Source organism: Leucopleurus acutus (genome assembly GCF_964270905.1).
Source record: "Leucopleurus acutus genome assembly, chromosome: 4".
Classification (NCBI taxonomy): Eukaryota; Metazoa; Chordata; class Mammalia; order Artiodactyla; family Delphinidae; genus Leucopleurus; species Leucopleurus acutus.
Window position 1 is genome coordinate 154646962 of NC_139146.1, and position 18798 is coordinate 154665759.

General features: G+C 42.7%; 3 protein-coding genes across 5 annotated transcripts in view; 1 reads left to right on the forward strand and 2 right to left on the reverse strand.

Moving 5' to 3' along the window:
• The window catches only part of ETFDH (electron transfer flavoprotein dehydrogenase), a 35760-nt gene extending 20894 nt beyond the window's left edge, over positions 1 to 14866 (reverse strand). Inside the window, exons 1-4 of one of the 3 annotated variants that reach the window (XM_082838719.1) lie at positions 14719 to 14866; positions 2862 to 3002; positions 2086 to 2315; positions 76 to 157 (exon numbers count right to left, since the gene is read on the reverse strand). In XM_082838719.1, the coding sequence (XP_082694845.1) occupies positions 76 to 157; positions 2086 to 2315; positions 2862 to 3002; positions 14719 to 14752 (487 nt within the window). In that variant the 5' untranslated portion in view covers positions 14753 to 14866. Of the gene's footprint in view, positions 1 to 75; positions 158 to 2085; positions 2316 to 2861; positions 3003 to 8157; positions 8195 to 14440; positions 14619 to 14718 lie in introns of those variants that run through there. The other 2 variants (XM_082838720.1, XM_082838721.1) reach the window with 2 other exon arrangements.
• Positions 6330 to 6916, reverse strand: LOC309960925 (protein Hikeshi-like; the record flags this gene model as incomplete). Its single annotated transcript, XM_082837917.1, has 1 exon — positions 6330 to 6916. Exon 1 carries the CDS (start codon positions 6885 to 6887, stop codon positions 6330 to 6332), a length of 558 nt encoding a protein of 185 aa, XP_082694043.1. The 5' UTR covers positions 6888 to 6916.
• A 148-nt stretch (positions 14867 to 15014) lies between the features above and the next one.
• LOC309961009 (renal cancer differentiation gene 1 protein) lies at positions 15015 to 17375 on the forward strand. The gene is made up of 2 exons (XM_082838025.1): positions 15015 to 15563; positions 16937 to 17375. Exons 1-2 carry the CDS (start codon positions 15387 to 15389, stop codon positions 17090 to 17092), a joined length of 333 nt encoding a protein of 110 aa, XP_082694151.1. The 5' UTR covers positions 15015 to 15386; the 3' UTR covers positions 17093 to 17375.
• Positions 17376 to 18798: the final 1423 nt, after the last annotated feature.

The following is an 18798-nucleotide window of genomic DNA, read 5'->3' on the forward strand; positions in this document are numbered from 1 at the left end:
GATTCCACCCAATGAAATGCAGCTGCTTCCAGCTGTGGAATTTTGTTAAGTCTACGAGTATTTATCATTCCTCACCTGGGAGAATTGGCACAGGAATTCTATATTTCTCCGTCAAAATTCCAAATCTATCTTCTGTTACGGGAGTGTTAAGTGGAGCCTGGAAACAAAAGGAGGAGAGAAAAGGACTTTAGTTCATACTTGTGAGGTAAATACAAATCATAAACTACTGTGTCAAAAAGGAAAGGGAACTATCCTCCTCACTTTTCTTCCATCACTTCCTTTGCAGAACTTGACACCGTAAATCCTTTGTCTCTTTGAGATGCATGGGAATCTTTTTAAACCTAAATAAGCCAGTTTGCATCCCAGGAATGTCTTTGCTGGGGGCCTTGGAGCCACCTTTGAAAGTGAACATCAGGGGGGCTGTCTACCTGTCTCCCTGCCTCTGTGTGAGGTGCCTAGGCACCTGCTGTAACTTCCTGCTTCATGGAAAGAGAAGAGTTTTAGTTTTCCTCTGGATAAAGGCAATTAACAGGCATAGAAGGGATTGGATCTGCCTGGCTACATAGGCTTTGATGTGAAAAACTTTTTCTATTAGAATTGATATTGTGTCAATAATAATTCAGTGATACCTATTTTTGATATAACATTGAAGAGAGAAAGTTAATTAGGCATAGTTACAGCATTTCTAGTTCCAAGGAGCTCACTACTTTAGAAAGAAGAGCATCGTCCCTTGTGCTAAGCCCCACGTCAGCAAACCCAGCCCTGACCTTAACCTCATTCAGTTCCGGCCTCTCCAAGGAATGTAATCTTACGCGTCAGCCTCTCCACCAGTCCTCGTGAGGCACCACCTGAAGCCTCGCCTGGTAGGCAACAGTGCCTGAACTAACCCTTTCCCTCCCCCGCTTTTTTTTAAATCGTAGAGTCCTAACCACTGGCCTGCCAGGGAATACGCTGAAATAACCCTTTTGCTTATGACTTCCATGCCCCACCCCCTTTCTGCCTGTCAAACCCTTTCCTTTTCTGCTGCTCCTTGGAGCTCCCTTCTGTTTGCTAGATGGGATGCTGCCCAGAATCACTGAATAAAGCCAATTTGATCTTTAAATTTACTCAGGTGAATTTTGATTTTTAACAATCTTTACAGAGTATGTTCACAGATACTAAATATTCTAACACTGAATACCTTGAACAGGAGTAATAAAACCCATCTTACAGGGCTTCCCTGGTGGCACAGTGGTTAAGAATCTGCCTGCCAATGCAGGGGACACAGGTTTGAGCCCTGGTCTGGCGAGATCCCACATGCTGCGGAGCAACTAAGCCCATGCACCACAACTACTGAGCCCGCGTGCCACAACTACTGAAGCCCGTGCGCCTAGAGCCCTTGCTCTGCAACAAGAGAAGCCACCACAGTGAGAAGCCCGTGCACCGCAACGAAGAGCAGCCACTGCTCGCTGCAACTAGAGAGCCCGCGCGCAGCAACGAAGACCCAAGGCAGCCAAAAATAAAACAACAACAACAAAAAAAAACCCCATCTTACAGAAGAAAAAAACTGAGATGCATAGAGTACAATATTTTAACCAAGGTCATACAAATGATGACTGCAGTAAAACTAGCACTTGATTCTCTGTGTATCATACCAGTGACTTTTCTGCTTACGTTATGGGGTCTTATTAATGTATTTCCTTAGAAAATTAGATTAAATTATCCTCCTTGGCTTTAGATACTGCAATGTCCCAGGAAAGTTATAGAACACTTTATTAAGAACAATGATATAAACACCTATGGAACAAGTTAGGAAATACCCTCAAAATCAAAAAGCTATATTTATTCAAAGATCTTCTCAAGATAATACCTTCTTATAAATCCAGTACACAGATACCATGTGCAGAAGGCATTAAATGAGTTAATAGCTTAAAATTTTAACTATATTTGATATGATTCAAATTTTTTGGCCCTTTTACAATTAAAAATCTATCTACAAGTATCCTGTAAGAGACAGAACTGGTGAAAAGGTTTTCCACATTCCTTTCATTTGCAAATAGAGATGCAATAAAGACGAGACTGGGTATAAAAAACTACTTTTCATACTCCTTTCTCCTTCCAGTCTGGGAACAGCTCTTGGAGAGCTCGTGGGTCCAGGCAAGCCCCTGAGAGTGTGTGCGTGCCTATCTGAGCAGCTTTCTCCACCAGACACACGCGGATGTCCTTCTCGTGCTGGGCCGCCAGCTGCTTGAGCCGAGCGGCTGCTGAGAGCCCCGCAGGGCCGGCACCCACGATTACCACGTCTGCCTCGTCTGCAAACCGCTCCATGTTCACCCCTGGAGGGGAGAGGGTTGAAACATATGTAACATCTGTAACTCCATTTCTGCTTTGCGAAGAAGTTCATTTGTACCATTTTTTTAGATTCCACTCACTTTGCTGTAAGGCAGAAAGTAACACAACACTGTAAATCAACTATACTCCAAAAAAACCCACATATCAATTCTGGGATGACTATTACCTGATAAAATTACAGGCTGGGTTACAAGTACCCACTATCCTTTAGAGCATTATTTATAGAAATAACCCCTCTGCTTCCCATGAGAATTATACTAAGTCCATTACTGTCTTAGTTTATTTTCTTAGGTTCTGTTCGAGGACATATCTTATTTTAACTTCCATAATCCAACTTTTATTACTGAGATTTATTATTATAAGTTTGCAAGCATTTGCTTATCTAAACATTAATATGTAACAGATTTTGTAAAGTTATAAAATATTATTAGATGATTTTACACTATCATGAAAAATACAGTATTTACCTCCACAAAATGATACAAACTGTCTAGAAAAGTCTCAACAATTTTACAGAAACGATTACTTACCTTCCCATCGCTTGTCCTTATCCCGGGGATGAACAGTATAGTGGGTAGTGATTCGAGGTACAGTAGAAGTTGAAGACCATCTTGTAGCACACAGAGGTAGATGATTTTTCTTAATTTGTAAGGCATGAAAGCACTGGTATGCTGCACAAAAATCATGAACAGTATTATTTTTCTAATTAGTTTTTCTCAGCAGTAGATTGAAAAAAAATTTTTTTAAAGCAAAAAAAAAAAAAATCTACGACTGGGGATCAGATCTGGCTTCTGTTTGGTTTTCTGTTAATTACCCTAAACCCTTAAACAGATCACTTAACTGCTTTAGATTTCAGTTTCCTCATTCAAAAAAGTAAAGGGCTACCAGGTGATCACTAAGGGACCATCTTTTTTTTGTTTTGGGCCGCACCACGCAGCTTGCGGCATCTTAGTTTCCCAACCAGGGACTGAACCCAGGGTCACAGCAGTGAAAGCGCTGAATCCTCACCACTGGATCGCCAGGGAACTCCCCCACTGAGGTACCACCTTGACCTGAAATTTTATGAGTCCACGTGATACCTTCTCTTTGGAAACATGTATATCTTCTGGACACGTCAACACTGTGGACTGTCAGTGAATGGTTACATCTATGCTGCAGAGCCCTTAGCTGTGAATTATCTTTCCTAGGTGAACAATTCAGCTGGCTCTTCCTCAGAAAGCAGTGTTTTCAAATTATAACATTTTAAAAGTATCTAATAGGGCTTCCCTGCTGGCGCAGTGGTTGAGAGTCCGCCTGCCGATGCAGGGTACACGGGTTTGTACCCCGGTCTGGGAAGATCCCACATGCCGCGGAACGGCTAGGCCCGTGAGCCATGGCCGCTGAGCCTGCGCGTCCAGAACCTGTGCTCCGCAACGGAAGAGCCACAACAGTGAGAGGCCCGCGTACAGCAAAAAAAAAAAAAAAAAAAAGTATCTAATAAACTAATTTATTCAATTTACCTCATGTCAAGCTTCATTTATAAATAGGACGACCCTATAATTTATCACCTAAACTGGATACTTTGAAAGTAATAAGGGGCAGTTACTAATGGTTATGCCGGGACAAGGTGGCAAACTGCGTTTCAGCTTCCTTTTAAATTAAGTGGACCCTGCCATATAGCAGCATCTTCTGAGAGCCTCAAAAACGTATCTATTCTCTGAGTTAGCAAACAGGATTTTATGGAAATAAACAGAAGTGTGCAAAGATTTGTCTGCAAGAATGTTCATTAAACCTCTGTCGTCCTTAAACCTTCACCTCTATCTCCTCCCTCCCTTACCTGAAACCAAGCACATCAAACCTCACAGAAAGACAGAAGCAATCAGGTGGGAACTGTCTCAATTCCTGGCAAAAACCTCTAATGTAATCTGTATTGTGTCCATCCTTTGTTCATTCTCTCAGGTTATAATAAAGAGATGTCTTTTCTCCTCACTTAGAGTAATCCTTCCACCTGGATGACGAGGCTAACCCTTCGCATCTTCTTAGAGACATTCCTACGCCAAAGACCCCCCTAACTCCTGTATCTTCAATTTCTCACTCCCTTCTCTGGTACTCCTCTCCATGGCAATCCTTCCCGTAATAAAAGAAGGGCAGAGAATCCTCCCTTGGGAATAGCCCTGAAAGATATAAAAACTTACATTTGTAGCTTAAATAATTAAAATCTGTTATGGGAGAAGGGATGGAATAATCAAAGGAACAGAATAGTTTAGAAATAGACGGAATACACTTAAGGATCTGTCATATGATAAAGACACCATTTCAAATAAGGAAGAAGAGACAGCTCGTCATTAAATGGTCAGAGACAGGTAGTAGAAAATTTGGAAAAAAGTATACCCCTCTCTTTATATGAAAATGAATTCCATTTGATCAATGATTTTAACAGGAAAAGTCAAAGTATAAAAGTTTATGGTGACGACTTCCCTGGTGGCGCAGTGGTTAAGAATCCACCTGCCAATGCAGGGGACACGGGTTCGAGTCCTGGTCCAGGAAGATCCCACATGCCGCGGAGCAACTAAGCCCGTGAGCTGCAACTACTGAGCCTGTGCTCTAGAGCCTGCGAGCCACAACTACTGAGCCCACGCACCGAGCCCATGCTCTGCAACAAGAGAAGACACAGCAATGAGAAGCCCACGCACCACAACGAAGAGTAGCCCCCGCTCACCACAACTAGAGAAAGCCCGTGCGCAGCAACGAAGACCCAACGCAGCCAAAAATAAATAAATTAATTAATTAAAAAAAGATTATGGTGATAGATCCACAAATTATTTGACTCTCTGCTTTTGAGTGTGGGCTGAACTTAAGGATTAGCTTCCAACAAGTAGAGTGCGGCAGGGAAAAATACTAGCTTTACAGTAGAGAAGTATGACAGACACTTTACCCAAGTGATCAAGTTTACCATTACCAGCAACAAGGCATCCTGGCATCACACGATGTAATGTCATGAGAAGGGCTCCTCACCTTCGTGCTATGCCTCCCCCAAATCCACAACCTTAGTCTAATCGAGAGGAAGCAGCAGACAGACTCGGATCGAGGGACCTCCTACAAAGCGCCTGACCAGCGCACACTGCAAATGCCAGGTCATGAGAGACAAGAAGAGACAGTGGAATTACCACACTGAAGTGGACTTGATATGAGAAGACGTGAGAGCTGAAGCAATGTGGGGTCCTGGACAGAAAAGGATCTGAATAAAGTCTGTAGTTTAGTTAACAGTACTGCACCAATGTTAGTTTCTTACCAATTGTTCTACGGATATGAAGTTAAGCTGGGTGAAGGGTGTATGGGAACTCCTCAGTGCTATCTCAAAAAAAAAAAAAAGGGTGTAAATATTTGTGACCTTGGATTAGGCAATGGTTTCTTAGCTATGACACCAAAAGCACAAGCAACAAAAGAGAAAACAGATACACTGTCCTTCATAAAAATGATAACTTTTTGTTTTTAAAAGATACCAACAAGAAAGGGAAAAGATAACCCATGGAAGGGGAGAAAATATCCGCACGTCATATATCTGATAAGGAATTTGTATCTGGCATATATAAAGAACTAATTTCTAATAACAAAAAGACAAACAACCCAATTAAAAACACACAAAGAATCTGAATAGATGTTTCTCCAAAGGAAATAAACAAATGTCCAATAAGCACATGAAAAGATGCTCAATATCATTAACCATCAGAGAAATACAAATCAAAACCACAACACGATACCACTTTATATCCACTAAGACAGCTATAATCAATAAGACATAACAAGCGCTGGAGAGGATGTGCAGAAATTGGAACCCTCGTGCACTGCTCGGGGGGGGGGAGTAAAATGGCGCAGCCACTTCGGAAAACAGTCTGGCAGTTCCTCAGAATGTTAAACATACAGTTTCCGTATAACTCAGTCATAGGTATATACTTTCTTTTCCATTAAAAATTAATTTATTCAGATTATGTTTTCCAAAAGAGAGGGTTCTGTGCTAGTCATCTTTGAAAGTTTTCATACCATTTCAGAACCACATTTGTCGGAATGAACATTTCAGATGGACTTGGTGTCATCTGGGCCTGAGAGACATCAAATGAAGCAAAACTGTAGAAGCTGTCCAACATCTTTTGTGGGAACTGAGTAAATGAGTCAACTGAAGACACAGCAGCATTACCTACAGGAGTCTGCTGAGCCAGACTGTCCAATAATTCCACTGAACTTCCAATGTGAGCAACAGATGGAGTCCGGACACTATTCATGGCCCCAGAAGGGTGCTGGCTTCCTCCTCCAGGTTTAAGACCTGAAGTTTTGAAGATGGCACTCGGTTTCCCACTCGCGGCAAATCCTAGGAGTTGCCGTACTGGCATTCCATTTGAATCAGGACAGGAGAAGTAGACAGATCCTCCCATTCCCTCAGGAAATGGGACTGTTCCCAGCATAAAAACCACAGCACGGCTGATATTTTCATAATCAGGCAAGTCAACAACAAATTTATCCTCTGCCACCTGCTGTGCAGCTGTCTGCACCAGCCTCCCCGCCACCAAGCGGCCAAACATGGTGGCGGCTCCACTCAGCCAGCAGAGACCCAAAGTCCTGGCGCTACTGCCCTAGTCGAGCCCAAGAACCTTCCAGAACGTGGCGGCGGATGCCTACCCCTCTGCTACACAGCAACTAGGCCAGCGGCAGAAATGCCTCCTGTCCCCGTGACCTCTGACCTCTCCTTCCTCAGGTATATACTTAAGATAAAAGAGAACATATGTCTGCACAAAAACTTGTACATGAATGTTCATAGGTACGTTATTCACAGCAGCCCCACAGTGGAAACGACCCAAATGTCCATTAGTGGATGGAGAGTTGTTACCTAGGGCTGGAGGGGCTGGGGAGTGATGGTTAATGAGTATGAGCTTTCTTTCTGGGAGGATGGCAACGTTCTAAGACACACTGTGGTGACGGTTGCTCAACTCTGTGAATATACTAAACACCGCTGAGTCGTATCCTTCAGATGACGTGATTGTATGGTGTGTGACTTGTATCTCAATAAAACTCTTGCTTAAAAAAGAACATTTACAGTCACACACAAAAAAGATTATGGGGAAAACAACTGTCATTTTTTTTAAAGAAACTTTGATTTGGAAAGCTTTTTCTAAGTGTGGCAAAAAAATCTCAAAACTCATAAGATCACTTAACTAAAAATTTAAAACATCTATATGACCAAAAAATGACATAAACGTAACTGTCTATTTTATTTTTGAGATTTAAACACTTAGACACACCGGCTGAATTGTGGTAGAGAAGCGAGGTCAAAAAGTCCAGTGAACTCATAACATCACCATACAAAATCACAGATGGCAATTCTATGTCCATCTCTGATGCCAGTAGTGCTAACACCAGGCTATGAAATGGCAATGATTTAAATACCCAATGAAAATAGAAATGGTAATTTGGGTGGAATTTGGATAGCACTTGACCCAAGAATGATTTCAACTAAATTAAGAGTAGGGCAGATAGTGTCCGATTTACTTTGATATTCCAAAAAACATAAAGCAAACTGTGGACAAAGAACGTCGCCTGTCATCTCAGTAAACAAAGGATGTTGAGGCCATGAAGCCCTCAGCCACTGCAGCTGCCCCCAAGAGTGCACCCTGAGGGGATTCAGGATGGAGAAAAGCAGGATACTGGCCCTAGATGGTATAGGTGCACATCAAAGGAATAATTTCAATAAGCCCAGACTCTTGCATCTTCCCATACAGGGAAAAGCACTAAATTCATTAACTTGAGATTTTTAGTTTTCTCTAATTAGCAGTAATCTTTTGATGTTCCAACTACCTGTTTTTTTTTGTTTTTTGTTTTGGTTGTTATTGTTGCAAAAACTCTCCAGATCCTGGCTCTTCCCTTATGTCTCTGGAGCAGTCCCTCAGAGCCGTCTCAGAGGTTGTCTCCCGGGCTGTAGTCCTCAGAATGCCTGTTGACTAAAACATAATTCTCAACTTTTACATTGTGTTCTTTTATCCCCCAGGTGACAGTGTGGCGACCACTAAGGGACCTAGAGCTGACTTCTCTCCTTCACCTGAACTCTCTGAGGAACAGGAGCCTTGGTACCAGCAGAGGCCTCTTCTGTCCACCCACCTCCTGAGAGACTCCAGACGAATCTGGGTGAGTCTCCCCTGGTTCTCAGAGCTCCAGATTATTGGTTGATGATCCAGAGTTTTATGTGGTGGTGTGTAACAGGCACCTGGCTCCCAAGCTGAAAGATACTGGGGGTGGGGGGTCTGGCTAAAAGACACTGGGGGTTCTGGACTGGGTGATGAGGTGAGAGGCTGGCCTAATATCTTTGCCTCCAACTAAGACTCCAGTCAGGTTTATGTACATACAAACCTTATACTTACAAGTACTTACTTAACTGGGAATTAAAGGAAATCTTGCCTCAAAAATGACAAAGATGGGGCTTTTTTATTGTGCACACAGTTAAGTTAGAGAAAACCGGCTTGATAAAACACCTTTTCAGAATTCTGACCTTAAAGTAACAAAAGTCCTTCTAGGGGGAGCTTGCATTTCCCTTCCTGTGTCTTTGAGATGTAAATGTTCTACCTGATCTTCGGTGCTGTGTGTGTTTTTAAACTTGGTCTCTGCCATCCGGAAGGTAACATACGGTGTACATCTGTCAGCCAATCGAACAGACTGGGATTCCGAGCAGTCTTCTGTCTGTGCCAACTCTCAGGCACTTTTTTTGCCATCTTAACCTTCATCGTGTCAGCCTGTTCAACGAAGGCCTTTACTTTCTTAGACTATTTCTGGGAGTAAACCTTCTGGATCTTGTTTAGTCGGCACCCTCCACGCTCTCTTATTGGGAAGCCTCTTGCATTTTATTGGTTTGAGCCACTATTAAGATATACCTCATTAAGGGCCAGATGATGGATCCTGTAAATTGGAGATACTTCTAAACTGGTAAAATTTTAGAGCGCTCTCATAGTGAGCAGTTGTTTTATTGGCACCCATGAAAAAAACAAATTAGAAGGTGGAAAAAGACATATATAATGATTAACCTAAGAACTCCTTTAAAACAAACAAATAAAAAAACAGTTTGGGAAGACTTATTTGTGGTCTCTGCTTCCCCTCAATGGGTCTTACAGATGCTAATAAAAGCATTAGGCTAATTAATGTTAATTAGTTTAACATGGAAGTTAAAAAAAATGAAGGGAAAAGTCTAGAGACTTCTTCCTGACAAGGTGGAAATTTTAGAGACTAGTACCCCCAAATAAAGAAATCTACAGATGGTTATTAATAAATGGGAGAAATAAAATGGATGTTAGTGGGATTAAAACAAAAGGTTTTGATGTAACACTACCTATGGATGATGGGCCAAAGGGACCCCCTATTGGTTCCCAACATTAAAGGGCCCCAAACAAGTCCACTCTACCCAGTTTAAAAAACATATATATTTAAAAGGCTGGAAGAAAATTACATTTAGATACCTGACCAACAGTTACTTGGGGCAACAGGCCAACTAATCAAATGAAAAGACTGACAAAAGGGCCTGAGTCTCTTGGTTCAACCCCTCACTAGGGACCCCAGAGCCTTTTAAACAAAATAGATAAAATGGTTGGGGAATGAAAGAAAGCTTCTAGGACTCCTTGTATGACCAAAGCTTGTTGATTGGGTCCTAATGGGAACCAAAGTTAAAGGTATAAAAGTTGACAGAATTGAGATGGAAGTTTATAAAAATTGGTATATTTAAATAGGCTTTATATAAGATGTTTACATCTCTTTTGCTGAAATTGTGGGATAGACATGTTTCACTGGGATAGACATGTTTCACTGGGCTTGTGGGATATTTATTGTGGGATAGACATGTTTCACTGGGCTTCCTCTACTTGGTATTATAAGACAGGGCATATGAATCTGGCCCTCATGAACTATTAAACATATGAAATGAAACCAATAGGGTTACCTGAGCCCATACAATATGAGGTAAAAAATGGGAACTAATATTCAGGGGTCAACAAAAATAATAATAGACATTTTGCTCTGGGTATACCCTGTGCACTCAAAAAGAGGGCCGTTGTTAATGCCTTATGCAAGCTTTGGAGTCATGATAAATTAAATCCTAAAGTTCTAGAACATGGAACTCTTGATTTTCAGTTTAGTTGGAAATCTTCTCTCTGATACAAAAGCAAATAAAGTAAGTATAGTTGGGCAAATCAATATTTTAGTATCATTTAGGTGGCAGATCAGTTCTTTGGAGAATTAGGAGCAGATGTACCTTTCAAATCTCTACAAATCAGAAATGTAAATACAGCCCACAAAGACCAGAGACTGAGCCTAATTAGCTCAAACAGGTAAAACCTGAAACCAAGGGGAAAAAAAGGGAAAAAAGGCCTTTTTAAACTCAAACTGTTGGAAAGGTTTCCTCACCCAAAATCTAATTCATAGCCTCCTTAAGGGTTTATCAAGGACAAATACAAATCTTAAGTCTTTTCCACAAATAGTGAAGCCTTGGTCATCTGAGCAAACAAATTTAACTTATTCCAACTGTTACTTATACACTAGTGAGTTTATATGGTAATACCTGATTCATAACTAAGCTTTTAGAGTGAAGCTATGCGATCTCTAGTTTTGTCTGTTTATATGTCTGGGTGTACATTACATATGAGATGTCTCAAACTCTGGAAAATATTATGAAAATTAAACTTATAAAAGAGCTCTATTTAATTGACTTAAAATAAGCACTTACAAACTAAATATTTCTAAATATAAAAGAAACTGGCCAGAGTGAATTTTGGGTTCACATGATCTAGGAAATATTCAATATTAAATTAGTATCTGATATTAAAGCTATCTTAAGCTTGTTGGTTTAGTCAGTACAGACATGTCTTACTTTTATTGTACCTAGGTTTACTGAAGGTCGTAAGTTCATGTTATTTGTAACAGTCTGTCAACAAGAAAAAAAATTAAATAGTACGATTTTCATAAGTTACAAAATAAATGTAAATGAGATAAGAGTTTTCAGGTGAACTCTTCAGGAATAATTATGTTTTGGGTATGTCTATCTTAAAATAGTTTCTTCAGATTTTTTGGTAATTTGAGTTTTGACAAGTTAAAAATGATGGGAATTTATTGAATATCCAGGTTATTTCAAATAAGATAAAATACTGGAACGTTAATTGCTAAACAGGTCTAAATCTACCTACTTTTGTCTCCTTATGAGAGGGAAACTAAAGATGTTTGGGTTTATTGGACACATGTCTTGTACCACACTGAGGAAAGAAATTATGCTATGAGAAGATGTATGTTTCTAGAGGTTTTAGAATATTCAAATCAGGAAATGCTGTTTGTGAACAAACAGTTCATAATCACTTGCTCCTTTTCAGTTTTTGCTAAAGATTAAGGTTTTTAAGGGTTAAAACTGTAATATGTAATCAAAGCTACTAAAAATATCAAGGGAAACATTTCAGTGGGCTAGGAAAGTAGGATGTATGTTCTCAGCAAAAGAAGATATGAAGAATACAAATGAATTTGTTGGAAAAAGAAGGGTGATTTTGTCCTAGAGACATTTACTTCTCCTTAAAAAAATTCCTTAAAAAAAATTAAGGAACTAATATGAACACAGAAAGTTGTGGAAGGTTTGCAGAAAGGGAGCCCTGAAAAGGAGTTCCGGACATGGTCAGGCTGGGATTAGATTAAATTTAATTAGGTAAATGGATTTTGTTATTAAAAATAGGCTGATGTAGGAATGGACTTGGTTCCTCTCTCTGTTAAGAGAACAAAGTTTTCACTGATTTTGATAAGAGATTGAGTTTCCGTGACTCTAAGTGATCTGTTTTTGCTTTTGAAGTATTTTGTCACTTTCGTTAAGTGAATTAAGTGTTGTTTCACAGCGACCTATGATCCTATTTGACCAAGTGTTTTGAAACCTTTTTGATACTTTTGACAAACTTCCCAAATCAAAAATTCTAACTAAAGTTCTTCTGACCCCCAGATAACTCTGATATGTTTCAAAGGAATCCTGAGATATCTCGAAGAGAGATATTAAACTAAGTTTATTTATGTTAACGTACATGGGAAACACTGTCAAATAAGTGGTGATAATACCTTCTAAGGTTAGATGTCATTCATATAGATATTCCAAAATTTGTAAAGAATTCCTAAAAGTCTGACATGTCCTGGTATAATGCTATCAGTCATAATTCTATTTATTATCTTAAAATGTTGTTTGTCACAGAAATATCCAAGTTTCTTGTCAATTGCATTGTGATCAGATCTTTAACCATGCCATATTAAGTCTTTTGTCGTTTTTAGACAATCATTGTTTTACTCTGATGCTTTTATATAATGAAGATCTTCAAGAAGATTTACAAAAAGGACTATTTGACAAATACAAGTTTCTGACAACTTTTAGATCATACCACTGAGCTGGAAAACCTTTCCTCTTACACTTACCCCAAGTTGATTAAGTATACCTTTGTAAACAAAGATGAAACATTTCTTTTTCTCTCTACCTGATCCCTCCAGAATTTGGCTTCTCCAGCTGGCTCCCCTGGGGACTTGATGGCTTATTTCGACCAGATTACAACTAGTTATACTAATCATTGTTTTAATTTGCTCTCTTGTTAGTTTCAAATTACTTATGACTTGGCCCTCTCTCTGCTGCACTCTGACCTTACTAATGTTATTAGCTGTATTATTTATATCCTGTCTATTTTATAAGATTGCTTTCTCTTGCATTACCCAATGTGTAACCAGGCCTCCAACAAAATCAATGATGTCTTAAGACAGTTGATCACATACATAACTCTAGAATAATTGTAACAGTGCAACTTTAGATATGGGAAGAAGTAAGAAGGGAAAACAGCTCCTGGATCGTCATCAACTAGTAAGACAGGCGCTGCAGAGAATTTTAGATTACCAACAGGGCCCAATCCGCAAAATAACCCATTGGGTGGCCTCTCAGCAGAATCTTCGCCTGATCTAGGAATGAGCCCTCCTAGCGCCGTGGGACAAAAACTGGTCATGAAATGACTCCCAAACATTGGTCAAATTTATGAGTAAGAGGAGGCACTGTGGACAAAGAATGTCACCTGCCATCTCAGTAAACAAAGGATGTAGAGCCATCAAGCCCTCTGCCACTGCAGCTGTCCCAGCTGTGCACCCTGGGGGGATTCAGGATGGAGAGAAGCAGGACACTGGCCCCAGAGAGCAAAGGTGCACATCAAAGGAATGAGTTCAATGAGGCCAGACTCTTGCATCTTCCCATACCGGGTAAAATGCTGAATTCATTAACTTGAGATATCTGGTTTTCACTAATGAGCAGTAATCTTTTCATGTTCCAACTACCTGGCTTTTTTTTTTTTTTGCTTGTGTTTGTTTGTTTTTACAAAAACTCCTCTGCATCTTGGCTTCTCCCTGACCTCTTCAGAAGAGTCCCTCAGAGCTATCTGAAGAAGCTGTCTCCTGGGCTTAAGTGCTCAGTGTGTCTGCGAATAAAACGTAATTCGCAATCTTTAGGTTGTGCATTTTTTTTTTCAGTCAACAGTACATACCCGTTAGGTGTAGTAATACACGCACGAGGTATAGAAACTTTAAATGAAATCCTAACTATTTAATCCACGATGGCCGAATTTGACAATTCTAATTTCATGAAATTCGTTGACTTTGCAATAGGTACACCTGTTTATTCTATAACCACAAATTAATTTAAAGAAACTAAAGATAAAAACTAAGTCCGTTGTGGGAGAATTCAATATCCTGGAGTAAACTTTTTTTTTACTTTTTAACCGTTCTTTTGTTTTTAAGTAAAACAAAACAAAACAAAACCCATGCCGCTGCATCATTCTACTTTTTTTTCTTAAGTGAAAGGAGGGGCGGGTAATGAGGTATTTTACCAAGTCATCCTGACGGTTCTAGGGGCAACCATGACACGACAAGCCCTAGAGTTAATTTCAGGCAACGCAGAAAAATTCCTGGCCCCAGATCCACTCTGGTCACTTGGGCAGCATTTGAAAGTTACTGCTGGTGGCAGAACGGTTCAAATTCTTAAGAAAGGAGTAGGACGACTGCCAAGACGCCAGCCAGCTGAAGACCAAGGGGAAAAGCTGTGCAAATGTTAGTTTACCCATTTCCAACTCGGCAAGAGACTACGCCTGGGCTTCGGGAGGGGGCTCAGCACTGGCGCTCGGGGAGATTCCGCGGCGGCGCCGTGCTGACAAGTTTCCTCCGCCCGTGACCTCTGGCCTAGTTAGTTGTCAACTCTGCAGCTGGACGAGCCGGGGAGGAATCCAGGGTCCGCCGGGCGCTGACCGCGCGACCTCTGCCTTGGTTCCACCCAACGACGCGGGCCCGGGCTGCCCCGCGACCTCGCTCCCCTCACCCGCGCGCCCAGACCCCGCTCACCCGGGCAGGCCAGCCTGGCCAGCGGCACCTGCATGTTCACTGCAGTCGATACGCTGGCGGACGCCGCGGGAGGAGCTCGCGCTCGGCTCGCCCGGACGCGTGACCTCTAGGCCACGGGGGGCGCCATCGCCCGCCTGCACGCGCGGAGACTCCGCCTCCCTCCTCAGCGACTGCTCCGCCTTCATGGCGCTCCCGCCTCCCTCTTGCTGTGCACTGACGCCGCGCGAGACGCGACGAAGGCAGTGCTTCCGGGTCACGGACTGAGGGGGCAAGGGAAGAGACTCCAAGTCCCGGCGCCGCCCGCGGCTGCAGGCGGCGCGGCCTCTCACCGGGGCGCGGCCTCTCACCGGGGCGCACGGAGGCCGCCGGAGCTCTGGGGGGCCGAGACCACCAATCCCAGGGCGCTTCGCGCGCGCAGTGCCAAGAAGGTGGGGCGGAGCGGCGCGCACGGCACCCTGGGAGGTGTTGTCTTCTGCTCCGGGAGCGCAGAGCTGCCCGAGGCGCACTCACTGGCACCTGATTGGCTGTCCCGAGAAAGTGACAGGGCTACGCGGCCCAGGGCCGAGAGCGGCGAGGAGGCGGGCCAGCTGGGATTTAGGCGCGAGCGGTTGAAAGTCGGTTGGTATTAGTTCGGCCGCCGAGGTGCCGTCCCACCCCCAGCCCTCTCCATGGCGGACCCGGAGGAGCTGCGGCTTTCCCCGCAGCCGCTGCCCTCCTCTGCCTCGTCTTCAGACGCTTCAGCATCTTCCCCCGGCACCCCGGCGGGTTTGGACCGGACGGTTCCGAACAGGAACAGCGGCCGGCCGGTGGACCTGCTGGAGGAGGTGGAGCTGCAGATCGGAGACGTGAGTGCGGCCGGCGGGTCCGGGCCGGTCCCGCCCGTGTTCAGGATTCGCGTCGGGAGTCCCGGGCATCCCTCCCGCGCCGCGCCCGCGCCGGGGGTTCTTCGTGCTCGGCTGCCGGGTTCCAGTCCGGCGCTGTAACCCGAAACCGCGCAGTTCGCATCGCCCGCCCCACCTCGTCTGCGGGGCTGAGGGCCAGGCCGTGATCCCTCTGCCGGGACTTAAGGCGCCCCCGTCCCGGTTGGCCGCCTGCCCAGAGCCCGCTGACAAGGCGATTATCTGTACGGGCGGACCCAGTCAGGACGGGTCACTCCCCGCCCGGTGGTCCAGACGGCTTCCACTAACGGGGCAGAGACCCCTCCCGGGGGTGTCTGCTGGGACGCCGGGTCTGGACGGCTTCTGTTGAACCTCCAATTTCCAAACCCCTCCTCCCCGAGGGGTCCCGGTTTCACGATTTAAGGTCAAGTGTAGGGTGTGTCTTAACTGGGAGACCCTCCCGTGCAGATCACAAACTGCGGAGTGAACTCCGTTAATGTCTCGTTGCTCAGTCGGTATTTGTTGTTCTAGAAGATGGCGAGAGTGCTGCAGCAGTTTGTCTCTGCTGAGCAGGCTGGTTCCAAGTGAGTGCGTAGAATGCAGTGCGGATGTGTAACTTGAGGGTCTGTTCTTTGGTCTGTACGTTTTCACGGTCTGCCGCGTTCACAGGTAAAGACAGTGGAGCACGGCCCTTGGTACCCACGTATCGGTAAGAGCTGTGTCATAAGAAGACCTTCAGATACTTCTGGTACTTGGTGTCAACGGGCCCAAGGCGTCTTGTTGAGCTAAATGAGACTCTAGTGTATTTTCAACGAAAAAAAATGCTGACTGCTCATGTCTCATCCGTCATGGATTATCTTTCTCGCAGACATACTTCCTCAAAGCTTCATATAGAAGAACTTCTGGGACTTCCCGGGTGGCCCAGTGGTTAAGAATCCGCCTTGCAACGCAGCGGAGGCGGGCCCGAGCCCTGGTCTGGGGGACTAAGATCCCGCGTGCCACCTGGGCATCTGAGCCGCGCGCTGTAGAGCCGGCGCCGGACAGCTAGTGAGCCCGCGTGCCCCTGGGACGAGCCTGCCTGCTGCAACTAAGACCCGGTGCAAGCAAAGAAGCAACTAAATTTAAAAAAAAAAAAAGAAAAGAAAATTTCTTAGGTTCCACGAGCTGATCAGTTCCAAGAGCTGATGTTTTAGTTTGTAGATTTTTTTACTTTGAAAGAAAATAACTTGGGCATTGAATTCGAGGTTCTAAGTTATTTTCAGGTTGGTTTATAAGATGTGGAGAGAATTTTTTTTAAAAAGCTTCTATTGTTTGACTTTTTTTTTTTTTTATAATTTCAGGCAGCATTTTCATTAACCAAACTTCTTGAAGCTGCATCTGCAGTATCAGCTCAAGTGGAAGAGCTTGCCTTCAAATGTACAGAAAATGCACGTTTCCTTAAAACATGGCGGGACCTCTTGAAAGAAGGCTATGATTCCTTGAAGCCTGACAACTGATTTGACTGTAGTAATCCATACCACCTCATTTATGATGTGTGCACATGTACCGTGTGGATAGGATAATCACCAGCAGTTCTGTATACAGAAGATGAAATTTTTCTTGGTTTTCTTCATTTTGTGAAAACAGAATATGATGTTATTTTTGATGCTGGCCCGTTTATCTTTAAACATTTTCTGTTCTCTAAACTTTCAAAGATTCTTCTATGGAAGTTAATCAGTAGATGATATTAATAATGCCACAGTGCTACCAGTAGCAGGTGGACCATTATTCTCTTCAGTTTGCAAGAAGATACCAAAAATTGCAGAGTTTGAAGTCGAGCTTTATTATATGGACCAATGTTAGATTCCGCTCCATTAGGCTAAGTTCCCTAGAACCAATGATTGTGTCTTATTACTTATATATGTCCAGCAGCTAGAAGTCTGTTACACAACAATCACTAAATGTTTGATGAATAAGAGTTGACAACGTAATTAAAATCTGTTTTTTCTTCCTGTTTTTAGCATAAAGATTATAATTGTTTCTCGAAAAGATATTTGAGTCAGAACCTCATTGACCTGAAGGAAAATGTTATCTTTTTTTTTAAACAAGATTTTGAACTTTAACTGTTGACAGCTTTTTGAAATATATGATAAATATTTTTCACGCTTCTATGATGCTTTCCAAAAAAGCGTTTACTGAAACCTGTCTTGAAAGAATGCCTATTTTTTTTCCTAAGGTTAACTGCTTTTATGGATATTTCTCATATTTGATGTTGTTATATGTTTGCTCTCTTTAAAGTGCCTTATCAAAATTGTGGCTCTGTATTATTTTGGAGCTTGGCAAGTAATAATTCTAAATTCTAAATATAATAATTCTAAACAAGTTACTTTTTTTTTTTTTTTTTTTTTTTTTTTTTTTTTTTTTGCGGTACGCAGGCCTCTCACTGTCGTGGCCTCTCCCGTTGCGGAGCACAGGCTCCGGACGCGCAGGCTCAGCGGCCATGGCTCACGGGCCCAGCCGTTCCGCGGCATGTGGGATCCTCCCAGACCGGGGCACGAACCCGCGTTCCCTGCATCGGCAGGCGGACTCTTAACCACTGCGCCACCAGGGAAGCCCTAAACAAGTTACTTTTTAAAAATGCATCAAATTTAAATGGTGTAATTATTTTCCTATTATTCGATCTTCATGACAGTGTTCTATTTCACTTGTCCCGTATCTTACGTTGCGCTCCCTCTCTCTCTCTTTCTCTTTTTTGGTGGGTTTGTGTCGAATATGTCAGTGATTGAACCAACTAATTCTCTTGCTGTGTAACTTCTGGATGCCTCCGATACAGTATCTTACTTCTTTGTAGGTAAGGAGGTATGTACAGAACTATATTCCCAAGCCCCACAATGGGCCTGTGAAAGGGGACACATGGATGGGCAAAGGATAGTTTTGTTTAGCATATTAGGTCATGGTTCTTGATTAATTTTTTTAAGTTAAGGATAACACATATGGTGTGTTCCTATACCAAAGAGATGCTTGTTTTGATATTAGAAAACTGTTTTTCTTATGTGTCATGAAAATTGCAATTTTTAAAATGTACAAAAATAAACTTTTGTTCAAACCAAATGTTATTTCCATTTTTGGGGGTTCATTATTTTAAAACTTTTTACTGAAATATTTCAAACCTAACAGGAAAGGTGAATGATTTGAAGAACACCCATGTATTCTCACCGTGTGG